At 44.3% G+C, this 18,182-nt stretch overlaps 1 protein-coding gene across 4 annotated transcripts in view; it reads left to right on the top strand.

Annotated features, from left to right (window-relative positions):
* The window catches only part of col11a1a (collagen, type XI, alpha 1a), a 178,239-nt gene that overhangs the window by 12,617 nt on the left and 147,440 nt on the right, over window positions 1-18,182 (top strand). For all 4 annotated transcript variants that reach the window (XM_083631995.1, XM_083631997.1, XM_083631996.1 and 1 more), the window contains exon 4: window positions 4,283-4,445. In XM_083631995.1, coding sequence (XP_083488121.1) covers window positions 4,283-4,445 — 163 coding nt within the window. The remainder of the gene's footprint in view (window positions 1-4,282; window positions 4,446-18,182) is intronic.

Genomic DNA, 18,182 nt, shown 5'->3' on the forward strand with positions numbered 1-18,182 from the left:
CTCCATGCTGTCACTTTAGTGACCACTATGTTGAGTGACAGTAGGCTCCAGGCTATCACTTTAGTGACCACTATGTTGAGTGACAGTAGGCTCCAGGCTATAACTTTAGCAAACACTATGTTGAGTGACAGTAGGCTCCATGCTGTCACTTTAGTGACCACTATGTTGAGTGACAGTAGGCTCCAGGCTGTCACTTTAGTGACCACTATGTTGAGTGACAGTAGGCTTCAGGCTATAACTTTAGTGACCACTATGTTGAGTGACAGTAGGCTCCATGCTAACACTTTTGCATACAGAGGAAGACTTCCAATTTACCACAAAAACATGTTAGTGGTGTTTATTTGCTACTTTATGTTTTTCTACAAAACAAAATAGCAAAAAGTATCGGCAGCGCATTCAAACACTTCCTGGCTTCCATCGACTTGTTCTTCCTGATAAGAGCAAGAAAACAACACAGATCTTCCCGTCGCTGCACCACAGGTGCTGGTCACAGGATTATCTGTCCCATCGGGGGTCCGTGGGCAGAGAGACAGGTCAGAGACAGAGAGACACTGGATTATTGGGGCACAGCGGGGACTGCTATGGGCAACCTGACCTCATCCATGAACTCACTGCCTCTGTTATTTTAGAGCGGGGGAGAGAAGGGGCAGTCCTAAACTTCCTTATTACCCCCTGGATTACCTCACCCAATCAGGTTCTGCATAGAGAGTCTCTTAGCCTTTTAAGTGCAGGCCTGATCATCTGCTCCCAGGTTCAGAAATCCAAGAATTCTCACTCACAGCCTTTGGCTTAGCTGTCATGAGCTCGTGGGCAGGCCGACTATGGGGAAACAGATAACATTACAGTTAGATAGGCCGCTGGGAAAATGCCGCTTTCTTTATGATAAGTATGATGCTTTTGGATTATTAAGGTTTTCGATCTTTCTGTTATGCGAGTATCATTTGTTTATCTGAGCTCACATAAGGCAAGGGAAGTCTTAACCGGGTCACAAGATGCTTTGTGGCACAAAATGGACTTATGATGAGATCTAGTGCAGTGATTCTCACCTTTTTTCATATAAAGGACCCTTCATTTAATCCACATTCAGACCACGGACCACCATGTGATGAAATTTTGCTTGTCTGACCCGAATCTGAGAATATCTTTTATTGTCAGATATGTTTTTGTTGAGAATTCCATGACTATCTGTATTGTAGATAGAGAGATGACAGTGAAGCTATGATCAAAACAGTCATTTCTGCTTCACTCTGTAATTGTGTTAACTTCTCATAAATTAAATAATGGTAAAGTATAACAATTCATCAATTTGCCGGGGACCCCCTGGAAGCCCTCAAGGATGCCTGGTCGTCCCCGGCTGAACCGCTGATCTAGTGTGTACACAGCTATCACGATGAAATCCTTGAGTGTACAAACTTAAGACGGGCATACACTGTAGGAATTGAGCCCGTTTTTGACACGATCTGTGAACCGCACCACTCGTTTTAGAGTCGGGCCGAATTGGAGCTTCACCGGGCAGTGCTTGCCATGCAGTGTACAGCCAGGGGGAGAGCAAGGGCCGATTAACTGCTCCCGAACGGCTGTCGGACGCTCACATGAATTGATGAACAGAAATGTTGGTCGGCCGTCGTCAGGCTCTCACACGGTTGAAGCAGAGCCGCGAGTGGATTACTCGCTCACTGTCTTTTCTCACTGCTTTTCACTCACTTGACATAGATGTGCCTGGCAGGTTGGTCAAGCTGTGGCAAGTCAGCCTCTTTCATGTTTACTCCTATCATGATTCATGAACGATGGGAACGAGACAAACTTTGACAGGGGAAAAAAGCTGTTGATCTTCTGCTGCCTATGTTTTGTTCTGATGTTGCTTTCTGCCTCAGAGCTTTCAAACTAATCTTTATAGACAGAATCACAATGCTGTTCACAATAACGTCCAGGTAGACAACATCTGCGTCATGTACAGTACATACAATTTAATTGAGCGGAGCAAACAGGGCAGGGAACAACTGAGATAAAGAGAAAATGGTTAAGTCTAAAACGCATGTTTGATGCCTTCATATCTTATTAATTAACAACACTTTCACTAACATTAGTTTAGAGACATAATTTACCTGTTGGGCCACAGAATAAAAACAATTACAGCTTGAGTTCACCCAAAACTAGCAGCTAGTCCGATCGGCGGTGAGATGTCACTGTTGGGGAGATTTGGTTTATCAACACAGTACATAAGAAATAAGCACAACCAAACGTCAGATAGGTCGGACCACCGTGTTTAACTAGTGTAGGCTATCTTTAACGTTACAATTAGGCTGAAAATGACAACAGAAATAAACAATAAACAAGTTTGTGATATCTCCACAATTTAAATCAATAGGCAGGTGTCTACCTGGAACTGTTGTTGTTAACACAACGTCATGGTGATTCGGTCTATTGACAATTGTCAATATAGCCTATAGCCAGAATGGTCTGTGCATTCATGGGCTGACAAGCCGTTTTCTTTTCTTTTTGACATGCACATTATGAGCACTCAGGTTGGCTTGATGGTTGGATCGTAAAGTGTGAGGACAACTCGTGAGCTTTGGCTTTACTGTACATCGCAGATGATTTACTCGTATAGTAGGAGCAATCAAACAACATTATTTCTAAAGTGGTACAGTGTCTGCCTGGCTTTAAACCCATGTATGCAGTAGCTCTGCTTGATGTGCAGGATGCAACAAAGACAAAGCAGCTCTCCCGGCCCACTTTGTGTCAGTCCTGTGGGTTTTTTGTGTGTCCAATGTGTAGTTCTGTGACACACTGTCTAATGTTCTCTGTAGAGGACTTTTAGCACTTTGGGGGCTGGATGCATTCCAAACTCCAGGCCTTAAATCCTCGCCAGCTACAGCTAAGGCTGTGCATTCAGTCCCCGTGGATGTAGTCATTGTTACCAAGAAGTATATGCAAAGCTTGAATAGCAAGACACAATGATGATATTGGTGAGGTGAGAAAGAGTATTATACTTTCTCCAAGAATGCAAGGACTTCTGTTGAGCTTATTCATAAAATTGTGTTTATTTTTGCTTTCTCAAATACAACTTTCCTGTCCTGATCATAACACAATTGATCAAGTTGAATGAGAATTTGTTCAAACCTAATTGAAGCGCACATTTGCTCCCCTGCCATATAAGGTGAGCAGTAATCCTCCCTGGCGTAACGCTAACCCCAAAGACTGTTGCATCTTTATTTTCAACTAAGGCCCATTGTCTGCCCTGTAATTTCTCCATATGATCTAGCTGTTAAAAGGAACCGAACATCTCCAGGGCAAATGCCATATGTCAAATAAGGCCCTTTCTTCCCGCGATGGCAATCTGTGCTCGCATGTAAATCTGTAGCTTTGATAAACACTCCTGAAGCACCATTGCTCATATTGCCATCTTGCGCTACAGCAGTGCCAGGTCTCATCTTCCACCTCAGAACAATGTTTTGACTGTGTGTCTCCTGCTCTGGCAAGCCGGGCCTTCCTGGATCCTGACACACACTTTCCACAATGTTCACCACGTCTGTCATGGCGAGTAACCCAGAAGGAGGATTAAGTTTGGAGTTTAATGAGTGTAATCCCGTGTTAAACAGGGCCAGAGTGTGGGGGCAAGAATGTGGTCCACTGCTGCCTGGTATGCAATAGCCCTTAAGTGCAGTGGCAAATGGTCCAGAGGCGAGGGAGCTGTCCGACTCACATGTGACCCCGGTTAACCCTTTGCATCTAGGGGTGGCGTCAATCGAAACATACGATACGCAACTCGAACCCTCGCGATTCTGGGAGGACTTGCTTCTTTAATGAATGAATCAAAAATTATCGCTCTTTTTGTACTTTTTTTTTTATTAAATCCTGCATTCATAATATGCTTATAATGTGTCTATGGTGCCTTATAATGCCTTATGATCACCAGTGTCTCAGAATACAGCAACTTCTTACAAATCAATACAGTCAAGAACTGAACTCACACTAGAAGAATTTTCTCATTAGGGCAATTCACGCATCATTCAAGTCTTTGGTGTAACTGTATTAACTCTTTAACATCAATACCTATTTGGTTGTAATACTTATTTTGACTGTATTAAGTACTTTTGTGTTGCTTACTTGCTAACTTGAATCCTCCATGTAATTTTTTATATTCATTTCGAGATCAGTGTAAATGATGCAGTGTCCGCCAGGTGACATCACTGCACAAACATAGCTAATGACTTAGGATCCTCTTAGGATATGTGTGAGATTATGCATGTAATCAAACCAACTTTGTTTCTCCGACCAGGTGGCACCGCGTGGCCATCAGCGTGGAGAAGAAGACGGTTACCATCATTGTGGACTGTAAGAAGACGATCACCAAGCCTCTCCTGAGGAGCGACCACGCCTCCATCAACACCAACGGCATCACCGTATTTGGCACCAGGCTCCTAGACGAGGATGTGTTCCAGGTAAAGTCTCAGCCTCTTTTGACTAACTGCTCCCTCTTTTCAACATGGGGGATTTGTGGGATACTGATCAGAAGTCAGTTTCAGGCACTGTGGCTCCTGCATTACATCGCTGGCTTGCTGGGGGAAGCTAAGCAGGGCTGACTGTGGTTAGTCTTTGGATGGGAGATCATGGTGCTGGAAGTGGTGTTGGAGAACCAGTAGGAGGTGCTCTTCTCTCTGGTCTCATGAATAATCTCCCCAATGCTCCAGGGCAGATACAGGGACTGTCCTGTGAGTGAGCACCGTCCTTCGGATGAGATGTTAAACCGATGTCCTGACTCTCGGTTGTCATTAAAGATCCCATCGGCACTCTTCGCAAGAGTAGGGGTGTCACCCCAGTGCCCTCGGGGGTGTAATCCCGGTGCCCTGGCTACATTCCCACACAGGCCTTCCTTCTATCATGGCCACCTAATCATCCCTTGTTACTTATTTGGCACATTCAGTCCTCAACTCTCCACCGTGATAGCTGATGTGTGGTGAGCGTTCTGCCGCAAACTAGCTGCCGTACATCACCCAGGTGGGTGCTACACATCAGAGTTGAGTCCCCCCCATATGTGAAGGGCTTTGAGTAAAAGCGCTATATTGGTGGTGTTGGTGTTCTGCAGTTCTTTATAAAGCAGCATGTAGATTTTGTTCCAGTGTCATATGAGAAAGTGAGAGAGAGAACATGAGTTTTTGAAAGATGCTTGCAAGCTGCACAGATTTATGATTATGTTTATGCAATATTGAACACAGGTTTAAGCCTGTGGAGGTGGAATTGTAGTTACTTTAGCTTGATTGCCACTCCCTAATAAAAATTACAAGCTGAGTGACATACGCTGGCAGAAGAAAAGACAAATCTACAACTGCTTGATATGCTGGTGACAGTATTATTTTTGGACTCTCCTACACTGCAGTTGCCCATCTTACTCTTTGTCTGTCTGGCAAAAGTGACTTTGAGTTTCACTTCCATACCCAACCATGCATCACTAGCCTCCTCTGATGTTGCCAAAAAGGAATGCCAAGAGAGCAGAAACCAGCATGGGTCAAGGATATCTTGGATATTTGACTTTATGAGGAACTTTTCATGTAGCTTGCTGGTGCTAGCACAGGGAGAATCAGTGCAGAACCACCCATAAAAAAACCTACTGTCTCTTAATTGTTGGACATGAAGGAGCTTGTTACATGTGTTGCTCTTTTCTGACTCATTGTAGGTAGTGTGAGATGTCTATGTTGTGGTCTGCAGCTAGAAGTGTTGAACAGGCATGTATGTTTTGCTGCTTCGGTAGCGCCTTTCATGCTATTACATTGTTTTGATGAGTGAGCATAGCTAGCTAGCAAGTGCTAATTGGAACTGCTATTCATGAAACAAAATCAGGAGAATCTGATTATTTGCCAAATGCTTGCTGGTTGTTTGAGTCTTTCTGCAAAGCTCACGGGGGCTTATGGTAAACTTCTCGGCCTTCCCAGGTCCTTTGTTGAACCTTCTCTTTACCTTGTAATTAGAGCCACTTAGAGCCAGAGGCCCCTGGCCAAGAGCCTACTAGCTTACTGTTAGAGGGCAAATTCACAGGTTAGGCACAGGAGCACACAACTGGCCTAGATGGAATGTTTCCTTGCAGATGATTTGAATCTGGAAGTTTGCATTTCTTTCTCTGCCTAAGTTTGACTCACCCATTTTGGCACACACAAAAAGTTGTATTACTACCAAGTGTCAAGGAGTTGACAGTTGTATATTTATTCTGGTGTCAGTGTTGAATGAATGTTTAGCTTCAGGGATGGGTGGGTTTTATTTGAGCTTTGGAGAGGCACACACTTTTGTTATTTTTTGTTGTTGTAAAAAGCAGCAATAACTTTTCTCTAAGGTCAAGGTATATGCAATGACAAGTCTGTATACGATTATACAATTACTATATCATTACCAATTACAATTACTATTAATTTAATCACCATTTAATTAGCATTTTTATATACCCTGATCCTTGAGAAGAAATTTAGATCACTGCCTTTACAGTAGGTCCTCTGACTATGCTGCCTCAGTCAATCATTAAAGCTTGAGGTACCAAGGATGTGTCGAGTTTAATACAAGCATCATTTTTTTCTCGTTTTCTTCCATTCTGACTCAAGGAGAGTTAGTAAGCGTGGCAGAATAGACCCTGTTTGACAAGGAGAAAACTGTAGCCAATTAAACATCTGGTGTTGTGCTGTAAGGGATGCACGATGCTGTACGATGTCCTTCAAAAAGGACTGCCAACTTTCTGGGCATCTTGGAGATGTTAGCTAGGTGCCTTCTGCTTCTCACCATAGCCACTTCTAAACATGAAGTCTGGATCATGTCTGGCTAGCCAGAGCAGGATATTTTCCGATTTTACCTTTCTAGACATGAGGAGTCTGTGTTTAGAAACACCTGGAAATGGTCAGTATTCTCTCTGCCAGTGGGCGGGGGGAGGGGGTGCGGTAGCATGTATCAATAACAAGAAATGTGATTTGGAAACAGCTTTAGCGAATCTGTAACCAAACTCCATTCAAAAACATGCCGTTTTAACGGAGGGTCCATTCCGACTATTAACGAGGGGTGGCAATGTGCCAAAAATGAGCGCTTCGCCTTTGTTACCTAAAGCCGCCCAGTCAAAATAGTGGTCGCACCGTCGTCAATCACTGTGGGTGATTTAATTTACAAGTGGCATTCAAGTCATATCTGACTAGTTTTCAATTTATTTCTCCCCACAAAAGTTAGGCTAGGCCTATGTCTCGATATAAGCTATCAGTCAGTCAGCTCTCTCCACAGCTGTGTTAGCTTGGACGCTCACAGTCACACAACACTGGACACTCACAGTCACACAACACTGGCTGCCTCAAATGGCTGCCTCACACAATCCAACTCGAGAAAACTTTTCAGACCCTCCTGTAGACAATCTTTCTCAGAAGAGACTAACGTTAGCGACAAATCTGGAGACTTTTTCTGACATGGGAATGATTACCAGCAAGCAGCAGTAAAAGCAGGTAATGACGATAGCTGGGTAAGTCCTGCTAGCATCGATGCTAAGTTAGCAAAGCACAGCGAGAGCACAGCTGAAGCTAATTAATATGGACGTTAACATCCATATTAATATATAGCCATGTGCTTGCGCGATGACATCGTGTATTGGTGATGTCAAAGGGTGGCGATTGACGATCTGACTGAGGTCAAGATCGCGCAACTCTAGTAGGTTTATCATCTCCCTTGTTGCATTTTTATACTGGCAGATGGGGGACAAAGAAACAATTAAACTTTTAGTTGTTTACTCACCTAATTTTGCTCTCTTCCAAATAATCCAGCCACGTAACTATGTCCATTCATGAAAATAATGATCATTGGGACATTAATCGTAAAGTGCCACCACCCGCCCACTCAGACATAACAGCTACATGATCAGGATCATGACCTGCCAGTGCTTAACAACAGCCGCTTTTGCTATAATGCGGATCGTATACTTGGGCTTGAGATGGATATGATACGGACTCGCAGGAGTGCGAGCCGGCTAATTGTTGTTTAACATGCAGGCCAACCGGCTAGGAGCTGGTTATAATCCGGATTCCACTGCATGTTAAGAAGTGGTTCATGTGTGTTTGTTCTGGTTGGTTCATGCTGAGGTGGATGCCGGCATGGGGTCAGGCGGATGTAAATAACGGCCGACAATGGCTGAATTGTCATGTGAGATCCAAACACATGGTCTTCTGGGGTGAGGAGGAAAGGTCAGCTCGGGGCTGCGGGGGGGCTGTGTTTGCTTGTGAGAGAGTGCTGGTTTGTTTATGGGCACTGGGAATGACTGGTCATTATTCTTTGACGGATTGCCATCGTCGCCACCACTCGCTGTTGTCTCAAAGCCATTTTACAGCATGCCACATCATCGCTACGGTGACCATGCACGGCTGCATACATGAGGATGAGGTTTTGCGTCTGTGTGCGGTTTGTTTCCCCCCTTTCTGAGTTGTTCATTAGTCTTCTGTTTGGTACTCTGTCTTCCATCATTTGCTCTATCTGACCTAATTCTTCACCGAGGTAATTTGGATTACTTGATGTCATGCATTTGACATAATGAGAGCAATGCGATAATGTAGAATTACTATGTCTAACCCTAAACCTAATCTTATATTATTATTATTTATCTATTTGTCTGTTTCAAGAATTTTGTCCGTCCACAGCTATGCCGTTTTACATGCGATCGGGCTGAAACTGTCAGGGGGTGTAAAGAGCACCTGTGGGGGTGACCTGAGAGCCGGATTTTTTAATAACGTGATTGCTCTAATTACCGATGTCATCAGTGATGTCATAAATGACTGATGATGTCACAAGTGACATCATCAGTGATGTCACTTGAGCAATTGGGGCAACTGATGATGTCATACTGACATCACTGATGATGTCATCAGCGACACACACACACACACACACACACACACACACACACACGAGAGAGACTGAGGGAGAGGGAGAGAGGGGGGGAGAGAGACTGAGGGAGAGGGAGAGAGACTGAAGGAGAGGGAGAGAGGCTGAGGGAGAGGGAGAGAGGGAGGAGGAAGAGGCTGAGGGAGAGAGAGAGAGGGAGACATTGCGCGCGTGCCAATAGGGCAGGTGAGGCCACGCAGCAGCCGAGCTGCAGGGCCAACACCCGCCGCGCAGTGGGCGAGCCTAGGAATCAAGCGCGTAGCGCATGAGATGCCTAGTGCTTTAAATGGCCCTCATTGGGATGGGAATAAATCATGTTAAATCTGGTTGCAATATGGCTTTGACTGATATTGGAGAATCTGACAGTTCATCGTGCCATATCAGTCAACACAGAAGATATATGGACTACTTTTTACGGCAACAGCAGTAGTAGTTTAATAAGCAGATTTGCTTTCATATCTCCTGTCAGGTTGGATTATATTTATGAAAGGGCACTGAAGCCAGCAGCTGTATGAAACACAAGGTGTCCAGTCAGAGTTTGGCCAGTGGAAGGGCTGAAAATAGGAGCGTAGGTCAGCTAACAGGGTCTTCTCTGTGCGCTTTCTGGAACAGGCCTCCTGTGAGATCCACGTCGGCCCATTGCATGCTGGGATATAGTCAATAATGAGAATGTAAAATCAAGACAGTAAAATTACTCTGGGAAAGGAATGCAAATGAAAAAACTGGTACTCATTAGCCAATGTGATTTGATTTGATAGATTAAAAAAAGCTTCACTTCCCATTTAAACCTCTTTGGAGGTTTAAATCCACCAAACTGATACTGGAGTATATAATAGCCTACCAAAACACAGCAAAAACATCACGTGATGTCTCTGAGGAAGACTGCAGGAAGTCAGCAGTTGAAACATGTCAGGTATGACAAAAAAAGCCATACTAAGTCTTATTATACGAATAATTAATTACAGCAAAAACCGTTCATTCCCGTATTCAAACCCTGACCATTTATTTTCACAAGTTGACCTGCATTTTTCATAAACGCCTATTCATGCGATACCTGCCCCAAGTTGGTGGTGCGCAGGCTGCGAGCGAAGGGATCTGGTTTGGATGAATGGCAGCCTTTCATTGCCCCGGTCAGACCTTCCTCGCTTCCTCATCTCCTCCCCTCCCGCATATTCCTTATCCCTCTCCCACCTCCAGGCCCCCCATCCCTCTCTCACCTCCAGGCCCCCCTATACCTCTCCCACCTCCAGGCCCCCCATCCCTCTCCCACCTCCAGGCCCCCCTATCCCTCTCCCACCTCCAGGCCCCCCTATACCTCTCCCACCTCCAGGCCCCCCTATCCCTCTCCCACCTCCAGGCCCCCCTATCCCTCTCCCACCTCCAGGCCCCCCTATCCCTCTCCCACCTCCAGGCCCCCCTATCCCTCTCCCAGCTCCAGGCCCCCCCCATACCTCTCCCACCTCCAGGCCCCCCCATCCCTCTCCCACCTCCAGCCCCCCCCCATCCCTCTCCCACCTCCAGGCCCCCCTATCCCTCTCCCACCTCCAGGCCCCCCTATCCCTCTCCCAGCTCCAGCCCCCCCTATCCCTCTCCCACCTCCAGGCCCCCCCATCCCTCTCCCACCTCCAGGCCCCCTATCCCTCTCCCACCTCCAGGCCCCCCCATCCCTCTCCCACCTCCAGGCCCCCTATCCCTCTCCCAGCTCCAGGCCCCCCTATCCCTCTCCCACCTCCAGGCCCCCCCATCCCTCTCCCACCTCCAGGCCCCCCTATCCCTCTCCCAGCTCCAGGCCCCCCTATCCCTCTCCCACCTCCAGGCCCCCTCATCCCTCTCCCACCTCCAGGTCCCCCCATCCCTCTCCCACCTCCAGGCCCCCTATCCCTCTCCCACCTCCAGGCCCCCCCATCCCTCTCCCACCTCCAGGCCCCCCATCCCTCTCCCACCTCCAGGCCCCCCCATCCCTCTCCCACCTCCAGGCCCCCCATCCCTCTCCCAGCTCCAGGCCCCCCTACCGAGCCCAAGCCATGAGACTGGCTATTCATCCCTGGCTGACATTACCTGTCCGAGGCCAGCAAACACACGCACGCACGCACACACACACACACACGCGCACGCACGCGCGCGCACACACACACACACACACACACACACACACACACACACACACACACACACACACACACACACACACACACACACACACACACACACACACACACACACACACACAGCTTCCTATGCCCTCCATTCCTGGTAGGCAAACATTCCTCAGTGCTCAGTTTGTCTCAGCAAAGGAACTAGTTGGTGCCGAGGCGTTGCCGAGCCTGCATAAGTCAATAGAGGCTGAAAATAACTCCCTGGAAAATAATATTTAAGCGCTTCTACTGTATATAGTCACCTATGTTTGGAAACGACAAAGGAGCATGCCTGGATTCCAATTGTAAAAAAAAGAAAATCCATCCTAACTCCTATTCCTAAAAGGGATGGCCCTGATATTTCAGGGTATTTCTGCGATAATTATATTCTTGACAATATGACAATATACTGAAAAATATTGTATTGTTAATTTCAAGAACATACAATTGCAACAAAATAAGTGTCATAGTTTTACATGTCAGCATAAACACACAACAGTTTGCCTTCAAATATTCAAATATGCCTTCAAATATAACCATGGTTTGTCTCTTTTGTAACCAAACCACTTCCACACTACTGAAATCACTCCCCTTTTTGGAATTCACTCCACCATGGAGCTGCCTTCAGCCATGGTTGTTGTTGCTGTGTGTACGTCATTACGTCAACAAGTCGGATTATTGCCATTATCACAATATGAATTTTTGACGATATGAATATGAATTGTATCGATAACGATACGATATGGCACACCCCTAGTTCCTTAACACTTTTCCTTTGACCTCGTTGGAAAACGCCATGAGGTCAAGGAAGGATGTGAAGGAGAATTCATAAGGGCTTAGGAAAAAGAGAACGGCGGTGCTAAGAGAATCCGACTGCCCTTACACTAAGCTACGTATCAAGGCTACACTAGGCTATGTATGTAGGCTGCACTAGGCTATGTACGTATGTACGTAGGCTAGACTAGCATGTAGAAGTCACACTGATTTCAACGGTGAAATCTATTTACACTCCGTTGTTCGGTTGCTGAGGAAATTGTGTTTTTCCGCGTTAGCAAGCGAATCACGCCGAATTAGCTTTGTTACTGTAAGGAATTGTGGTTAGGGTTGGGGAACGTTGTTTTTTATTGATATTGATTCCATTTTGAGACTGCTTAATGATCTGGGTCTTCATCGACTATCGATAGTTTTGGATTATTTGGTGTAAAGACGAGACGACAATGGATTCTTATGAGAAAGGTAGCCTATTGCTTTTATTGCTTAACTGTGAGTCTGTGACTATTTGATTTCTGAACAGAATAAAATTTGCCTAGCCTGGCGATGAGGCAATTCAATTCTTCTTTGTTTAGTTAACGGCGGTTTGCAGGCAATTCAATTGAATTCAGAAACTTTAATCGATGTATGTTGAGGTAAATGGCATGATGTTCGTCTCTCGAGACATAACGTTACATTATATATATGACTCGCTAGTCTCGATAGCAGTATTAATGTATTAATGGGAAGCGCTTTGAGTGTCTAGAAAGGCGCTATATAAATCCAATCAATTATTATTATTATTATTATAAGCTCAGACCTTATTGACTTTCGGGTTTTGAGAAATGATCGATTGATACCTATCAATACCGGGTCTCAATCCCCATCCCTAATTGTGGGACGGCATTATCGGCTGTCCTTTCATAAAGGATGGCCTACTAAGGATGGCCTACTTCTACTGGAGCAGGATCGTTTGGTACCCTGTCCACCTGGCACCCTGGTACCTGGTGTAGAGGATAGTTTGGTACCCTGTCCACCTGGCACCCTGGTACCTGGTGTAGAGTTCAGTGGCTGAGGACTGCTGTCTGTACGTAGACAAATGCAGAGCAATGAAAATACCCTTTTTGTCAGAGGCTTGATACGCTAACTGGCAATTCCTTTTCCCTTTTGATGGCGTCTCTAAGCAGCCCTTCCTTTTTGAGGGGAACTGAGCTGTATACACTTTGAGGAAGGGATATGGCTAATTGATGTATGGGTGCTGTCTAAGAGATAGAATTTAAGGAAGGGATATGGCTAATTGATGTATGGGTGCTGTCTAATTATAGCTGAGTGGACTAGCTGGACTAAAGGTATGTGGCCCTGGGCAGAGGTGTGTCAAAAGCCCCATGGTGACGACTCCCGTTTTGATTTGGCCAGGGATGCCCTGCGCTCACTCTGTAATTACAACATGTAATTGGATTTCAATGGCTGGAGAGACAGAGCAGAGTTTGACTATTGACACCATCATTCAGAAGTGGGTGGAAGTTGTCTTTACTCCGTGGCAAACAGATATTTTTGACAGATGGTTTTAACCTTTGACCCCTTTCCGTGTGTATTTATAGCCCATGGGGCCGTATGGTCAGGACAGGGTCAAGGTAGAACTTGGTTTTTAAGAATGGATTTCCCCCTGTTTATTATGAGAACCAGCAGGCAGGAAAGGATTTTAAAGGGACAGCTTCCCCTAAAATCAAAAATACATATTTTTCCTCTTATGTGTATAATTGCTATTTATACATTGTTTTGGTGTGAGTTGCCGAGTTTTGGAGATATCGTATATAGAGATGTCTGCCTTCCGTTGAATACAATGAAACTGGATGCCACTCGGCTTGTGGTGCTCAAACCGGGGGCGGCGGGGGGACATTTGAAAACTCAACAACAATGTCTCTTTCCAGAAATAATGATGTGGTTAAGATAATCTTAATACCTTGTTGTATTGTCAGCAGTTTCATTTAGGAACTATTTTCGTTCAACCAAACTACCCCTGCTGCTAACTAGCTGCTGCTCTAGCTGCTGCTAGCTGCAGTTTCATAGGGAACTATAGCAGCTAGCGGGTGTATTTCAGTTGAAATAAAATAGTTCCTACATTAAACTGCTCACAACAAGGTCTGTGGATTATCTTGAGTAACCGGATCATGCTTTCTGGAAAGAGACATTGCTGTTGAGTTTTTCAAATGTATTTTTTGAGTGCCGTCCAGTTCATTGTATTGGAGAGAAGGCAGAAGAGGAATATGTATTTTGTTTTGTCATCACAGTTATATATTATCATAAATATAGACCTACGAGGTAGCAGAGTCAGTTTTAAGCAGATATAGCCAGTTTTAAGCATGTTTACAATGCGCTAACGCTTTACTTGAAGTCCATTAAGTACTGTATAATAATTATCAAGCACTCACAATATTCTTAAAATGTGTTGATCATGGCGTTTATGAGCTCCATTATTTGAAGTAAAAGTGTTAGCAACAATAGATATCAGATTGATTCTAGGTATGATAGTGAATTGATCTCAATAGGCATTACCAGTCCTCAGTTGTTGATCTTGACACCCCCCTTCTCTCTTTCAGCCCCTCTCTTTTCTTGTTGACCTCTGACTCTGCAGTCATTAACACGTAACACAGGTCTGTCTCTGTGCTGTAGCCAGGAGGGGCATATTTTGGAGCTCTGGCTTTGCTCCAGGCATAACTCTCCCCAGGTGTTCGCTGCAACGCAAAACATCTTTGACCATCCCAGCTGCTTCATCTGAAGTCATTGTCTGTCTGTCTGTCTGTCTGTCTGTCTGTCTGTCTGTCTGTCTGTCTGTCTGTGTGTGTGTTTGTGTGTGTGTGTGTGTGTGTGTGTGTGTGTGTCTGTCTGTCTGTCTGCTTGTCTGTCTGTCTGTCTGTCTGGGGATCCCTTGCCGAGCTTCTTTCTTTCCCTTGTGCCTTGTCTCGGCTTCCTGAGACGACTTTTCTTTGTTTGGCGAATAGACTGTGCTCTTATTCTCTGAAAGACACAGATGAAAATAAACTTGGGTTGCACTTTATTTGGATAGTCCTTCAGAGAGTCTACAGACCATTTGTAACATTTCAACAGCTTATTAATTGATATTCAACAATTCAACGGTTTTTATTTGTCTATAAATGTTGTTTTAAGAGCTTATTAGGTGAGATCCAACAAATAGATTATCTTCCAGTTCCACACACCTGCACCTACTGTAGTGTATGTAGGTATATCCAGTGAGCACAAACTGGGATTTGAACGTTGATTTCTAGTTGAAAACTGGGTGATACTGGGTCTGAACGTCTAAGAATCCCGTCTCAGAATAGCTGAATATTAAGATGATTAATATTAAGGAATTAAGATCCTGGTGAGATATGGTCTAAATGTGAATGTTCAATCAACGTCTGCAAATAGTGGGTGAAAAAACTTTTACTTTTGAACCGGTCTTGATCGTTTTTTCAACGGTGACCGTAACGGAAAAATGCTCGCTGGGTATGTTCATGAATTGTCTCATACTCTATAGAAAATCTGTTAAACAGTCGTTCAATTGTTGAATAGTTCAATGTCAACTAATACGCTGTTGAAATGTTACAAATATTCTGTGGACTCACTGTAGGCAGACTCTCCAAATAAAGTGTTACCGAAACACATCGGTTTATAGGAGGAAAGATACTATTCTAGGAGCTCTCAGGTAGCCCCAAGCAACCACAGGAGCTCTTTGAAGGCCAGGAAAGGAGGAAAGGAAACATGCCTATATGTTGAAAGCATAGTATAGAGTCACACGGGTTTGTTTAATGTCTCAGCTCTCTCTAATTAAAGGCTTTTTAACTTTCACGAGTGCCTGGACTTGGGTTTTTATGCCCTGAGTTTTCTTTCCATGTCCATTTACTGTTGAATGAATGTTTGTGTTGGAGGAAGGTGGGGGGGGGGGGCATTGCCCATGTCCTCTTAATTATGTATAAAGTCAGAGTCAAAACGTCCCTGGTCCAGGTCTTGGTCCAGGTCCTGGTCCTGGTCCTGGTCCTGGTCCTGGTCCTGGTCTGGGGATTGAACACCATTCACAGCCTATTTGTGTGCAGACGGGCGGCTCTCAGACACAGACTAATTAGAGCCGGCTCTACAGTATATAGGGAGGGTTCAAGCAATCACTGTTGGTCTTAGGGTGACATGAGGTAATACATGTCAACTTAACTTAACTCAAGGCCAGGCTTGATCTCTCTCTCTCTCTCTCTGTCCATCCCCCAAAACACACACACACACACACACACACACACACACACACACACACACACACACACACTAGACACACACCTCGACTGACGCCCTTCCAGACTTGACACCATGGTTCACTGTTGTCCCATGCCAGCTTGGCAGGTCCGGTTTATCTTTTCCTGGTCTGCCAACAAGGTTTATGGCAAATGATTTGAAGGGATGACAAGATTTAAGGCGAGACCTGTCAGGTGAATAGGGTGAAAAGGCAGTTTTCTCTTTCTCATACTCTGAAATTAGCACATATTTAAGTAGATACTGCCTCATTTGCATATTTAAACATAACATTTCAGAAAACTGGTAATGCAAAAAATGATTGTCGTAATCAACTGGGGACGTTTCATTGTGATATATATTAGTTAAAATGTTTACCCTATTCACCTGCCATGTCTCACATTAAAACACAGAATTGTCCATTCATGTGCCCATATCCAATATCGGCACAATATATTGGTCAAACGCTTTTAAGCTAGTAGCAGCTAGCTATCACTGGTCAGCTAGGTCTCAGTGATATAATGGTGTCCAGGTTGCATTATAATATCATGGCTGTACATTGTTATTTTTGAAGCTACTGGTTGTACTGAACCTTGGTTCCTGACTTCTTTGAGGATAACTCATGCCAATTTTTAAAGTTTTTGCTTTTATGTCAGTGGATTGCTAGTGCTTTATTTGCAGGTACTATATAGTATACGCATCACCCCTGTCATTCATTAGAATCAAGTATTTTCCCAGGCCATGGGGTAAATGTGAAATAGTGCCTCCGAAAACCTTTTTAGGAGTTTGGCCCATTGGTCCCTTTTGGACCAATGGCAGTTCTGCAGAGTGCTCATGCTAACGCTAATCATCTATGATTATTTACATATTGCATAAAGCTAAAGCTTAAGTGTTAGCATGTGCACCAGATAGAGGTACTTACAGAGATAATTTGCACCTGGCAATAAAATGCGACCTGTAACCGGATAAGTTATCCGGATGTTAATCTGGATAAGCAAAAAACGAATGTTTTTTTGTGTGTGTTTGATGTGTTTATACCTTTTTCAAGGTATAAACACATCGTGATCAGAATGTGATCAGATCTTCCTGACCACATCTGGAGGTAGTCTGGCTCACATTGTGTCCAGATCTTAATCACCCCATTTACACATGCTTACAACATGCTTTGCTGTAATGTTATTATGTTGAAACAAAAGTTATCTCTTAATTACAGAGAGGGATGGGCAAACGACATATGGTCTAAACCTAAGCTTAGATCATATGTTCAGATGAAGCAGCGTTTTGGTCCTGAGCCCTATGTCACTTCCTTTCTAACCAGAAACCAGAGGTCTTTATGTGCTCAGCTGAGAATTGGTATTCTGCCTCTTGCCATTGAAGTAGGGCGGTTCACAGCTATACCAGAAGAGAACAGGATATGCAATGTCTGTGATCTAAAGGATGTTGAAAATGAGTTTCATTTCATGTTTTATTGTACTTTATATGATGATTTGAGGATTTCCTTATTTGACGAAATGCAAAAGCAAAGACCTGAGCTCTTCTGGGCAGATGATGGCCAGAAGTTGGAGTGGTTGTTTAAGACTGAGGTATTTAAGACTGCTAACTTTATCTCTAGGGCCTGGAATAAAAGGCAAGCACAGCTCTTTAAGTAGGTTCAGGTGGTGGTTTTCATGCTGTACAACTTTACTGTATGTATTTTGGGTGTTTTCTGTTGGTTTTATGTTTTGATCATTGTTTGTTTAAATGATGAACAGTAAAAGTGTCCTGTAAGCCCATGTGGGCTGGGCTTCATTCGAAGCATGACACTTAAATAAAGAAAATCAATCAATCAATCATTTACACCTGGTTTTTAAATGTGACCTGTATCCAGATAACTTATCCGGATACAGGTCACATTTAAAAACCAGGTGTAAATGGGGTGACAGAGACACAAAGATGATTTGGTTCCAATAATAAACAGATATTGCGTAAGATGACTAAGGGGCATAAACTCCCAAAAGGTTGGTTTGGTCCTTTAATATGGGGCTGACCGTGCAAAGCAGAACATGTGTGGATTTTTATTTGTTGCTGGTATATTAAATTAGTTTGATTCATGAATACACTACAAATACATGCATATTATGTCTTGCT

Source organism: Poromitra crassiceps (genome assembly GCF_964638095.1).
Source record: "Poromitra crassiceps genome assembly, chromosome: 2".
Classification (NCBI taxonomy): domain Eukaryota; kingdom Metazoa; phylum Chordata; class Actinopteri; order Beryciformes; family Melamphaidae; genus Poromitra; species Poromitra crassiceps.